Source organism: Phyllostomus hastatus, unplaced genomic scaffold, assembly GCF_019186645.2.
Source record: "Phyllostomus hastatus isolate PE091 unplaced genomic scaffold, TTU_PhHast_1.1 phas_contig_159, whole genome shotgun sequence".
Lineage (NCBI taxonomy): Eukaryota > Metazoa > Chordata > Mammalia > Chiroptera > Phyllostomidae > Phyllostomus > Phyllostomus hastatus.
The window spans coordinates 25540142-25553924 of NW_025333640.1; the positions used below are offsets into that span (position 1 = coordinate 25540142).

The window sequence follows — 13783 nt, forward strand, 5'->3', positions numbered from 1 at the left end:
TAATGAATCATAAATTAATATAATCACTTTCCCCAAAGTAAAATTTATATCTCCTTATTGTTTAGCTAAAAAAAAATGACTGGCGTTTCACCAGTCAGTAATAAATGTTGAGAATCTGTGCAATATGCAGAACACCACGATGGCTGTTGTAAGGAACCCAAAGTGAGAGACCGAGTTTCCACCCCCCACAATTCTGTCGTCCACTTGAGTGAAGACATAGACGTGTGAATGGTGGCACAGCAGGAAAATATGCACAAGTGGCAAGTGACTGATACGTGTCCCGTAAGAGGAGGCCCGGGGAGTTTGAGCGATGTGGTTCCTCTAGGTTGATGAAAGCCGCCACAGGACTGTCCGTTTGAAGGCCGAGGGCGGCCCCTGCAGGCAGGAGGCTCACGGTCTGGGGGGCAGGGGGCGTGAAAAGGCAGCACAAACGGGCGGCACTCGAAGTCCAGGCACAGAGTCTGTCCCACACGGGAGGGCAGGGGCGGCCTCTAACACTCAGGGTTGACGTTCTGGGGAAGCACGTGGCATGAAGAACGGGCTCACTTACTGGAATGGAGGGGCTGTGTCTCTCTCGCTCCCTGGTTTTCTCACTGTGGCTGCCTTCCCTCCCTCCCTCCCTCCACTCGGGCCTTACCGCCCCCCCCCCCACCACCTCGTCTTCTCTTTCTGCCTGACCATCCTTCCTCCCTCACAGATCGCCCTTCACCAAACACTGTGCAGAGTGAGGCGGTGCCACCAAACGTTGCGTTTATTGATTTAAAATGTTACATCCCATTGTCGTAACATGGAAATGAAGTGTGTACGGCATTCACCCTCTTCTCCAGAGGAACAAAGGGAACAGAAGCTGCTCTTTTACTTCACTGGGACCTTTCGTTTTCTCCCTCCTCCTGCTTCTCCCCATCTGCTCCCCATCTCCCCGCCCCCACACCTCTCTCCATGTCTCTCTCTCTCTCTCTCTCTCTCTCTCTCTCTCTCCCCGCCCCCACCTCCTCCCTCTCCCACTCCCAGAGCCGGTGCCTGGTCCAGGAAGGAGGCCTGTTGGCTTGAAAGATCTCAGGGACCTAATACTTTTGAACTGTTGGCCTTAACCCATTGCTTCGGGCCCAAACCCCAAAGACTCATTGGTTTGTTGTTAAAGAGATACTGCATGGCCACTGCCTGCCAATCATAGGAAGTTCAGAAGTTCCCAGGATTTCAAAGTAGAAGTTGACGTAATGTCAGCCGTATGCCTCACTCTCTGGCTAGTACTTTCCTGCACGTGGGCATGGAGGAGCAGCAGCGCCCACGCCACACCGAGGAAGCATGGTGTCCGTGGCGTGGTGTGTGCATGTGCGTGTGGGTTTCAGTGTCAGCGCCTTACGGGAACAGGTGTCACTGCTGGCGCAGTGGGCTGGTGGCGGTGTGCTTATTTCCCAGTCATGAATGATGCAGCTGTTCAGAATGTCCTGAACAAGATCTGCTCTGTGACAGATGTTCAGAATCAATAATAAGAAAGGACACGGGGCCAATTCCTAGTAAATTAATTGAGTTGAACACCATAGTTTTGTTTTGTCTTGAAGGCAGATGATCTATCAACTTTCAGAATGAGTCAAGCCTTTGATGCAGAGTTCCGGCGCCCGAAAGTGCTTTCTGGGGCCCCTTGATCAATGCATGGTGTCTGTGGTGACAGTCCCTGGAGGTTCAGCTACTTCTTCATCCAAAGCAGGACTTTCAGGGTAGAAGGAGGAACCTGTGATCTTGAAGAGTGAGCACAGGTGCCTCGCCCCTCCCACGCCCCCACCCAGGCGCCTTCCCACTCTGCTCAAGGCACCCCCACAAGGGTGGGCCCCTCTCTGCTGTCGGTGTGGAGGCACGGCGCACCCTCGTCAGAGTCAGTGTCCTCCCCTGTCACCTGCGCCAGGTGCTGGTTGCTGGGACAGTGTTACCTCTGCACCAGGAAGGGCAGGAAGGACTCCATGAGTAGCAGGTGAATACAGATCTTTCAGTGCCCCGGGAAGGAGTGGTTTGCTGTCACCCTTTGCCCGAACCGCAGTCCAGCAGCACTTCTAAATTCAGCAGTTAACGCCATGTGCACTCTCGAAACTCACTGGTTATCGAGTCGGACTTTTACCTTTTTATGGCTTCTTTTTCCAAGTGAGGAAACTAGGGTGGTTTACTCAAATTAAGCAATGTCTTTAAGCATGTATCCCAGTCGTCCCTGTTTGAAGTCACTAAAGCTTTTTTCTGTTTTCTCCCAAACTATCTGGGGTGTGCGTATCATTAAATTTCCAGAAATTAGCATGAAAGTCTATAGCCTACAAAAATGAGGCCGGAAAGTATTTTTAAAAATTCCGTCACTAGAGAATATTGTTCTTGTGTATCCTTCCCATGTGCAGAGCAACTCTGGAGATAAGTCTCAGCCAGCCTGGTGAGGGTGTCTTAGGTGCTCCAAAGGGTCCAGTTGCACTGCTGGGTGTTTCAACCTCAGTTCCCCCGTGACGAGTGCGGCGGGCTCTGAGACCAGACGCCTTACGTTCAAATCCAGAATGCTGTTTTTGATGAGGTTTGACTTCCTTTTTTTCACTTGGAATAAGTCAAGTCACTTTCTCTAGTCAAGACCTACACCTGCTTCTCTGTCAAGGGGGAGCCTGTGCGTGAACTTCCTAACCAAAGCCTAGAATTCAAACAGCTGGTCCACCAGGTCCAGCTCTTTACGCTATGTGCTTCCAGGCCAGAGGACTGCCCGGAAGAAGGCCCTTCCAGCAGGAACAGAGCACGGCAGTGCTTTCATATTTGCTTTTGCTGAAGCCCCGCACTGCCGGTGTGGATGGTAGACGGTGAGCAGCGGTCTGTTTCAGTCCTCTGCAGCTCCCTGTGCTCCTTACCCCGCCCCAGAGTGAGACGTTCGGTCACGTGTCTTAGGGACAGATGCTTCTCACATAATCCGACACGTAGCATCCTGAAGATTGTCTCAGAAACCGCTTTCTTAAATAAATTACATTGCAACTAGCCTGAGAAACCTGCAATTCAGTGACAACTAAGATTAAACCTTTCCTCAAGCCAAAGCAGTTTTGTGCCCCCAATTTAACTCTCTCTGGAGTCTGAACTGACACAGTGGGTTCCGGCTGCCTGTGTCCTTCCCTCCACCACACTCAGGAGTCCCCGTGCCCAAAAGAAACTGTGCTAAGTATTTAACAGTTGAAGCCACAAAGGAATGTTTTACCAAAAACTATATAAAAATTTATGGTAAAAAAATTATTTCCTGATTTCTGGGTCCGTTCATGGTAAATTATGGTTGCCATGTGACCAGGCCCCCTCTGGACCCTTAGACGGTCAAGTGTTACTGTGACCCGTGTAACCGTTCACTAAAGCCGGTGGACACTGGGAGGCCTCAGTCCCAGGGCAGTGCCACCCAAACATATCCCTTCTGGAACACCAACGAAGGTGACAAACAAAACCCCGGATTGCCTTCTGACTGTTACTGGGCCTGACCGTGTAAAACAGCCGAGAGTGGATGACTGTCAGGGAGACGCGGGGACACGGCCCTCGGGCTCACTAGTCCCGTGCAGCAGTGGCCACAGCGCGTACTCCGGAGACCCGGGGACCTGGGGACCCGAGCGGCTGAGTCCCGTCCTGGCTGCACGTAAATGATGCTGTAAAAATGAACAGGCGCCAAAGCCACAGCTGGGAAAGGGGTCCTTCCACGGAGTTATCTTACTCGTCTGTTAAGGGAAAATCTACTAAGTCTATGAAAAATAGTGAAAAACGGTAAACTGGAATAATTTGATGGCTCAGATGGAGGTCATGTTTATTCTAATGAAGGTTGGGGGGAGGACTGTTTCTGCACACTGTTTTTTTGTTGTTGCTTTTTAGGGAAGCAACAAGCCTGAGACAGGGACCATCTGTGACACTGACCACAAAACGAGATGTTAGATTTACTCAGACGTAACGACGTGATTGGCAGTGTCAGATGTAAGGAAGGTCTGGTCTTGCAGAGCTGCCGTGATGATGCGTGTGCACCACACCACTCAAGCTGTTTAACTCTCAGTCACACACACACACACACACACACATGTGCGCATGCATATACATAGGGACAATTTATGGATATAATAGCACGTTAGTAAACATGCTTATTAAGAAGCCTCTTCCTGGGATTCCAGGGACTTCAAAAGTTCCGCCCTAAGCGAGCATTGCTGTGTGTTGTTTATGTCCGTATTTAAAGAGCAGTTCACAGTCTGTGGAATCACTGGATTCACCTGTTCTCAGTAGCTGCCAGGTGTTTACGAAGTACTCACATCACTTGGGACCTACGCACCGTAAAAAAAAAAAATCAATCATAGAAAGACGCCCCCTGGTATCTGGAGGGACACAGGCCCTTCAAAGGGATGGCAGTTGCCTATTGTTCGATGCCAGGGCTAAAGGGAAACCCTTCAAAGGTTTATTTTTGTAGTTCCTTGCTGAAATAAGTGATGTCTTGCACACCTAAGTAAAAGGTGTGTAGGTGAAAAGGTGCGGTTTCATGCAATACTGCTCAAGGGGCTCCAGTTAAAAAAAAATGCCGTCACACCTTTTGTGGGCCCCTGGCAGTGGGGGAGTCGGGACCCTCTGTGCTCTGGCATCGTTGATAGAATCAGCCAGCGTGAAGGGCTGCATGTGCGAAATGCGGATTCCCTGAGAGAGAGAGCAATGGAGGCCGTCCTGTTTTCCCGCCCCCCCTCAGGGCACCAAAGGTACAACGGACAGCCCTTTGGGGAACGGTTCTCTAGGTGTTTGAAATCATGATTTATTAAAGGATTTCTTTAGTATTCCTGCTTTCAAAAAGCATTTAGCACAGCTTGCCGTAAAAGCATCGATACAGCGAGACTAAATATCTATCAAGATACAAACAGGCAAAAAACGGCGGTTTGTAAAAATAGAGGATGAAAGATGTATTTTATATACTATCAAAAAAGAAGAATGAATGAGAAGCCGGAATCATAAGAAAAGTTACATAATATACACAAACCTTAGTTTCTTAACCTCAGTTAAACAAGATATGGTAGGTAGGACTGTGGGTTGCAGAAATTCTTTTTTTAATTAAAAACATTTTTATTGTGATAAAACGTCAGTAACGTAAAATTCACCATCTTAACCATCGCACCTACACAGTGCTGTAACGGTGAGTGCATTCACGCTGTTCTGTGAACATGTCCCCTGCGCCCCTCCCCCCAGCCTCCAGCGACCCCCCACCTTTGTTTCTGTGAACGGGACCGCTCTAGGCGCCTCGTAGGACACGGCAGTTGTCTTCGTGCAACTGTCTTACGTACTTAGCACAGGGTCACTAAGCTTTATCCATGTTGTAACGTGACAGGATGGCCGCTAAATAAGGCCCCATTGTAGGCGTGTGCTCCTTTTATTTATCCGTGAATTTGCTGACAGACACTGGGGCTGCTTTCCCCGTCTGGACATCCTGAGTCAGGTGTGCAGATGTCGGAGGGACATTGGTTTCGGATCTCACAGAGATTCTCGAAGTAGAAGTCCGCTGGCATCCTCCCTGCGGACGGACGGCCACAGCTCGAGGAGGAGCCCCTCCTGCGGGCAGTCGGGTGCTCCCGCAGTGCTTCCTGGGCTCACCACGTATCTGCTTATCAGGGTCCACTTCTCAAATTCCTACTCTGTCAGAGTGGCGCATGAGTGTGATTCCAGGACTGCACGTAGTTCGGGCAATGATCTCCCAAATCAGCTGCCTCCAGAGGGACCTCCAAATAACTAGAGGACTAAGCTTTTTTCATGTACTTCCTGGTAGGTCTCATTGAGCTGGTGCTAAATAAGCTTCTGCAAAGACAAGAGTGTCCTTCAGACCGCTGCTGGCCAGTGGGGTCAGCGGACTGGTCTTATAACGTGCATCCGCCAGCACTGGTAGCACAGGGCGACGGCAAGAGGGTGTGGGTCCCAGACGTACAGGTCGTTCAGCTTGTCTAGCTGCTCAGCTAAAAGCGAACAATCAGCAAACAGTCATCTAAAATGTGACTGTCCTTCCCACTCTAATTTTACTGGGGCTTTTCCCCTAATTTCCTGTTTTGTCATGTGAATAAACTCCATTTCCAACCGTACACTGTCTCAAAAGCCAGGGGAAAAAAAATGTTTTCTAAGTCTTCAATTAGTCACTTTTGTCCCAAGTGAATGAGGTTTGGATACATTAGACTATTTTAGCTGATTATTTTTAAACTATTTTCAAATGATCATACGATTGCAGTTGAGTGCAATGGATGTTCTAAGCAAGGACCGGATGAAGTTACAGCTATGAATGAGACTGGTTTCCTAGCTGGAGGAAGTGACAAGTTTACAAAACTAGTGAAATATTTTTTTTTCATAGATTTTAACCAAGGTCTTTGGAATGGGACTGGGTCTCTCTGCCCATTCTGGTTATTAGATCTATCTGCTCATCCAAAAGTAAACATTACTCTGTTCTGCAAATAAGCGATGGTGTTTAGGAACGTTGGACGAGCGCCCCCGGCTCACAGGGACAGACCGATGGCACAGCCGGTTGCTCGGACCTGGGCGCCCCTCCACGCAGGGCGACACCCCAGCTCAGTCACCCCCGGCCGCCCTTCCGCTGGCCCGAGGTTCGGGGTGGCGTCCGAGTTCACTTTGTCATTTAGGAGCACTATATACAACATTCATCTCTTTCCCAAAGCGGTCCGTAGTTTTTACATTATCCTACTCCAAAGGCAGTGAGATTATTAAATAAATAAAAGCGTGGAGCAGAAAGATTCCTGTGAGGTAATATTGCGAAATTAGTATCATGCCGAAAAAGATTGTCCTCGCCTCAACTTCTTTGGATGTACATTTCTGTGCATTTAATCTAATTGTGCAAAAATGATGTGATGCAAAATGTGTTTTAAGAGAGCCCATTTTCAAGCTATATTGAGTACACAAGACTCTTCATTTAGAGAACTCAATTTTATGCAGAACGAACAGCAATGAAATTTGAAAACACAAAATCTTACCACATAATGGTCACCAAAGGATAAACAATGGAGTAAGTAGAATAACAAAACATTTGAGGTTCCACATGACGCTTTATAGTTGTAAAGAGATACTGTGGAGAAAAGAACTAAAAACTGTTTGGCTGGTAACTTGGAGAGAGGAAAAGGCATAAGTTGTTTGTTTTATTTTTTTAAATCCTTTAACTATTGTTGGCATACAATATTAGTTTCAGGTATACAACATAGTGATTCAGCATTTGTGTACTTTATGAAGTGGCCACCGTAATAAGTGTGGCACCCATCTGTCACCGTGCGTGGTCACTATGACGTCACTGACTGTGTTCCCTGTGTTCCTCATTGCGTCCCCATGACTAGTTTTATGACTGGAAGTTTGCACTTCATAACTCCGTCTCTCTTTTCTTCCTGTTTCTTCACCCCCTCCTGCTCTGGCAGGAACCCTACTTGGTTCTTGCATGATTTCACTTATACATGCACTCTACAAAAATAAAACAAACGAAATGAAACAGAAACAATCACACAGATACAAGGCATGAGTTTCGGAGGCAATAAGCCTGGGTTTGGGTCCTGGCTGCATCATGGACCAGGCTTTCCTGGTCATGAGCCTGAGGATGACTCTTCACGAGGCATCATGGGCATTGGCAAGAAGGACCTGAGCCCCAGGGCCTGGTAGGCACGCCCTGCAAGGTAGCTCTGAAGACCACAGAGGTCACCCAGGTGCCACCTCAAGACCTGGAGATGCTATCCAGAGTGAAGTGGCAAAAAAGGCCTTCCCCAGGGGTGTCACCACACATTAATGCTCTCACCTGCTCTTAGGTGGTGTCTGCGGTCTCTCTAAGTAGCTTTAATCTGTGCGGATGCTTTGGTCACAAGTCCAGTAAGAGAACGCTTGGACACAGAGGCGCTTAGCTCTCATGTCCTGCCCCAGGCAGGTCCCTCCCCCGTCCCTGAACATCTGAGTGCTCTCTGGGGGTCCCTTGTTTTCCTACCCACGCATGCAAACAGTAGTAATGACACAATAGTATTTTCTTGAAAAATCACCTAAAAAATTTTGATTATTTCTTAGTTTGTTTTAACCAAAATGATCACTGATCTTCCAAGCAGCATTTTATTCTTTCCATTAAAAAAAAATAGCTAACATCATATGTACAGTACTTTCTAATTTAAGAGCCTCTGTACAGTTGGTTCCTACATCCCTGCAAGGCTGGAATTATTCTTAATGTCCCTGTTTCACACACGACAAGCCTGGGTCTCGGGAGCAGCACAACCGCAGGCTCACGAAGCTGGCACCTGGAAGGGCTGATGGGCCGCGCATCTGTAGGGTCCACCTCGGTGAGGCCAAGGGCGCCTGTTCCGCCTCGCAGCGCCCGGTGCCCGTTGTGATGTATCCACGGGCATCCTGAGGACCGATGTGCCTCGCCCCGTTTTACACGATCTAAACCTCTTCCTTTTCAGAGAAACTTCCTGAGAACTTGGCAAATGCCACCTCTATTTCATTAGCCATTTATTTACTCGTCCCGAAAATGTTCAGTATAATCTTTCTCTAACCGTCATCAGCCAAGGCAGATCTGTGCCTTCAGTTCCTCTAGCTGTCTTCACCCGTTCTCTCTCCTTTTTCCTTCGGTCTCCCATTCGTTCACGCAGTCTTCGCTGAACAAGGACGGGCACATGGCGCTTGTCTGTCCTGTTCTATTGGACATTCAGAAAGATGAGTCAGGCACGGAGCCTGCCTTTAAGACGCTCGTAGCTAGCGATCAGAATGCTGGAACTGAACTGAGCCCTTTTTCCCCCTCTAAACACGGAGAAATTCTGCATTTAAAAAAATCTGTACATAGATAGCCAAGCTCAAAAGAAGCACAGTGCAAACACAGGGAACTCACAGCCAGAGTGGCTGCGCTTGGAGCTGAAGCTGCAGTTGGCCCGCGCACTGTTGACGGTGGCAAGTGCCGTTGGGCTGGGATGAGAACCCCGACAGGAACAGCAGACGAGCTAAGGCCCCAGCGAGGCTGTGCCTGAAATAGAGCCCCCTGCATAGAGCCAGGGCTTGGGAAAGATTTCTCTGCCTACTGACAAGGAAAGTGAAACTCAACCAGCCAGCCCGCCGGCCCAGGGACATGGCAAGGAAGCAGAAGGAAATCAGCAGCACAAGCCAGCACCACATCTAGTGTGGAGGCTAAATTTAAACGCCACGAGTCTCGAGAAAAGCATCAAGCTGAGAAATCGGCATAAAAGCTGGTCCACGACAAGTGAGATGCACGTCCCCCTGACAGTCACAAGTGGTAAAGCTTCCTCCAGAGCCCCCCCCCCCACAAGGCAGTGTCCCTGGGAACCCCCCAGAAGACAAGTGCGCGCCAAAACAGTGCATGTCAGACGTGCATGCAGGCATCTCAAAAAAAAAAAAAACGAATTAAACAAGAGGGGAGAAACTGTAAAAGAAATATGTTAGAAGTGTTTAGAAAAATAAAGATAGAATTTAGAGAAGAGATATAATAACCATAAAGTAAGAAGTATCTTGTGCAAAATAACAAATGTTTGAGAAATACAGTTTATCTACGCACCTAGACATAAAAAATGTTACCATTATGATGAAAACACTGTAGACATTCAGTAGACTGGATAGAGAAAAGAAACAACATCAGTTAGAAAATAGATCTAAGAAACTCACCTAGAATGCGGCATCACACGGTTTAAAAAAACCATAATCTGAAAGGGAGGTTAACGTGGAAAACAACATGAGAAGGTCCAACACACTGCCAACAGGAGTTCAGCGAGGAAAAACAGCACAAATGGGCGGGGGATTGTTGGAGAAACAGCGGCTGAGAACATCTCAGAACTGAAGAAACACCCACATCTCCACATCGAATTAGGACACGGAGTCTTGAGCAGGAGTAAGAACCAGTCTCCTCCCAGGCAGTTCTCACCGACACTGCGCACATCACGTTCACAGAGGAGATGTTTGTGAGCCTCCAAAGAGAAAATGCAAAAGGGTGATTAGATTAAGAAGGTGTTTCCCAAAAGCAGCCATCAGTTAAAGGTCCAGCTGTCGTGGAATACCAATTTCACAACACTGAAGGACATTACCTGTCAGGTTAGAAATCTCCAGCTTTTAAACAATTATTCAAGAATGAAGGGTTCGGTGTCTTCAATGAGAAATTGGACCCCGAAGTAAGGAGGGGAATGCGGGAAGCAGTGTGGCCAGAGAAACACTTGGGTGACTCCAGCCAGGCGCAGCTGTGTGGGGGAGAGAGAGACGGACTTCAGGGGTGATCCGAGAGCAAGGTGGGGTGTACATAAGGAGCAGCATGGGAAGCAGTGAGTGTGCGCTGCGTTTTCCCGTTTCTCGTGGAAAAGCTGTCGGTCACCTTTAGATGTTCGAGCATGCAAGTTCACAGCTTCATTATTTAAAGAGTACAAATAGAGTGTACACCTTCCAAACCCAGCTGAGGAGCAAAGAGGGGGATTTTTTAAAACTGCATCAATTTATTAAGAAGGAAGGACGGTAGAAAGAAGGAGGGGACAGAGTTAAAATGGTAGGAAAATTTTTTAAAATATATCAGTTATGATAAATGAAAACAGTAAAACTGAACTGTTAAAATATAAATACCTTCAGACTTTTTTAACGTAGCTTTTTGCTGTCTGTGAGAGACCACATGAAATATAATTATGTGGGAAGTTTAGACACAAGGGGCTTTAAGAAAGGGCTTACCAGGCAAATTCTAAAGAGAGGGCAGAAGAGACAGGAATGAGGAAAGGGAGGGGATACTGAAGGAATAATAAGAATGGTGGTCAAAACTTTAAAGTGAAAGGATTAACAATAAAGACGATAATCGTGCTAGAAAGAAAAAAGCTTGCCATAAAAAGGATAAAGATATGAAGAGACAAGTTACCAAAGAAAGAAAAATCCAAATGGTCAGAAAATATTTGGAAAAAATGTTCAGCCTACTGGTGATGATGGAAATGCAAGTGGAATCAATAGTGGGGCTACCCTTTAACCCCCATAGATGGCCGAAGAGTTACATTGGAGGAGGACGAGCACTGGTGGGGGTGGGGGATAAAAGGACGTTCTTGCTCCTGCCGGTTGGAAGGGACGCCGCAGATGGGCGCAGATCTACGGCTCAGCAGTTCCTCCCACTCTGTGTCCTAGAGAAGTGCTCAGGGGTGCCCCGTGGGCATCACTGGCAGTATCAGCAAGGAGGAGGCAACCCAGGTGCCCAGGGTAGTGGAGCGGATTAGTGAGTTGCAATGAGATCACAAGTGCAACTAGTAGAAGTGCAAGTGAATTAACTTAGTTACCTATGTTAAAATGGATACATCTCCAAATGACAACATTGAATGACAGCAAGTTGCAGACGGATGTGCATATGTACCTAAGTTCATCTTTACATAAAAGAGCAGTACTGTGTACTGTGTTTATAGATACACACGTGTGCAGTACAATACACACATCGGAGGGGACATGATAATCACCCAGAGTGAGGGGCCTGCCTCCGCCCATCTGGCACCTTTTCTATGTCGTCAGGTCATCCCCTTCCGAGAGTAGCTTATTTCGAGTATCAGATAGCTGGTGTAAAAAGGAAAAATGGGAGGAGGTGGGAGGAGGGCCCTGGTCTTTGAGGAGCTCGGGTGCTTGCAGAGGATGAAGCCGAGGGTCCGGGAAGAGCATGCCCGCTGGTCGGCTCGAGTGGGGACCATGAGTGGGATCGGGAGGAGGACACCGCAGACCTGAGCTCTGTCGTGTGTAGTTTGTAATCATCTGAAGCGAGCAGAGCAAACATAGCAGCACTTGTTTACATTGTTAATTCTGGATTGTAGATGCATAGGCCCCTGCTGTTAACTCTCTCTGTGTGTGTGTATGTGTTTAAAATATTTCCTTAATTGAAAATAGTTTCCAGCTTATCAAGGGAGAGGAAAGACATAACAATAATAATGCAGAGCAAAATGCTCTGTGTGGGTCCTTTACAAAAGGCTTTCGGAATTGAGATGAGAGACATTTCTGCCTGTCAAACCCAGGAGTGCCCCCTGGAAGAGGCATCCTAGGGTTGCCTTCCTGCAGGTGCTCACCTGCTTTCAGCCACTGGGACATCTGGCAGCCATCTTGACCTTTTCTTCCATTTCTTTGGCCTTTGACAAGTCCTTTTCCATTTTTCACCAGCAGTTTCATTTTCACTAATTACATTCTGGCCAGTGCAAAGCAGTAGTTACCCAGGGCCTCCCCAGAGATTTATTACTATGAGGAAATGCATCTGAAAAACTTAAGTGCTGCCCCACTTCTCACGGAAAGAGGCAGTAATGACTTCCATCTTAACCTACTGAGGGTTTTCATGGAAACATTGGATCTAGTGGGGGAAGAGGGTTGGTCGGTTGGTTGTGTGAAGGAGTGGAAACATGTGGCCCACTCCCCCGTCGCTTTCTCCCTTCACCAGAGATCCCACTCCAGGTTCTCACCTTCCCACATTCTGTCTTGTCTCCCCATTTAAATGTGCTTCTGCAAATGCTCAGCAGACACAGTTCGCGGCCTCTGTCGGGGGTCCCTGTGGAAACAAGACTGGGTCACTCGCCTGTGCTCACGGCGCCCAGCACTGCCCCTCCAGACAGCGAGGGCGTGGGGTCCGGCTGACAAGGAACGGGAGCCTGTGGGCCCCCTCACCCCCCACATCCCAGCGGCTTCTCTGCCCTCCGGGTGATCTCATGGCCCTGACGCGTCCTTACAGGGTGCGGGCAGATGGCACCGCAGCGTCGGTCCAGAGCAGCTCACCGGTCACCGGGAAAGGCGTCCGCTTTGTCTAAATTACACATCCGCTCCACGTTGACGCCGGAAGGAACACTGCGACTCAGATCTCCTTGGGGGCTGCCGCGGCCTGCCAGTCTGGGTTTGACGACGAACCTTGCTTTCTCAGACGGTTTTTTCCTTTGCCTTCGCAGAGAGAGGATGCACCAGTCCGCCATGTATGAGCTCTGCCAGGCGATGCACCAGATCAGCCTCCAGTTCGTCCGGCTGCAGCTCACCTTTGAAGAGTACTCCGTCATGAAGGTCCTGCTGCTGCTGAGCACGAGTAAGCCGATGCCCCCCACACCCCGCACCTCGTCTACTACACTGTCAGGTCACCGCCCTCCCGGGAGGAGCCTGCTTAGGGTATCAGGTAGTCGGTGTAAGAAGGGAAAATCGGAGGAGGTAGGAGGGCCCTGTCTTTGGCGAGCTTGGTTGCTTGCAGAGGATGAAGCTTGGGGCCCATGGAGGAGCGAGTCCCTCATCCTTCATTCGTCCGACCACTAAATATCCGTTAGGTGTCTGTCGCGTGCGTGGTGGGGTCGGGCAGTGCAGGAGCTGCAGGGCACATGAGGCACGAGGTAGTCAGTGGAGACGTAACTTGAACACATTGTGGAAAGGGGTTTTCTACTGTGATAAAGAGTGTCATGCGGCTCAAAGAAGACAAGAGCTGGTCAGCTCTGGGGCTCAGGGAGGGACTCAGGAACGTGGGGGAGCTCGGGTGGGTTACGGAGTGGGTAGGAGGCGTGAGACGCATTCTCATCGGGGAACCGCGTGAGGGAGTGTGGGGAGGCGGGAGAGTGGAGCCAGGCCCCCGCACTCTGTTCTGAGGAGACGTTTTGCCTGTTAATTTTTACATTTTTATTGCATTTAAGTATTTAGTTTTTCAGGGTGCATCTGGCTGTACGGGGTGGGGAGAAGTGGGGAATAAGGGTGGGCTGTAGCTGGGACCTGGATATTCAACACTACCTTTGCCAGGTGGGCAGAGGAGTCCAGCACTGGAGGCGGTGAGTAGTGGGGAGACGTGACCAGAGCTGTGTCTTGT

At 48.8% G+C, this 13783-nt stretch overlaps 1 protein-coding gene across 2 annotated transcripts in view; it reads left to right on the forward strand.

Annotated features, from left to right (window-relative positions):
- Nucleotides 1-13783, forward strand: part of NR3C2 (nuclear receptor subfamily 3 group C member 2) — a 292292-nt gene that overhangs the window by 251001 nt on the left and 27508 nt on the right. For both annotated transcript variants that reach the window (XM_045830979.1, XM_045830980.1), the window contains exon 7: nt 12894-13024. In XM_045830979.1, the coding sequence (XP_045686935.1) occupies nt 12894-13024 (131 nt within the window). The remainder of the gene's footprint in view (nt 1-12893; nt 13025-13783) is intronic.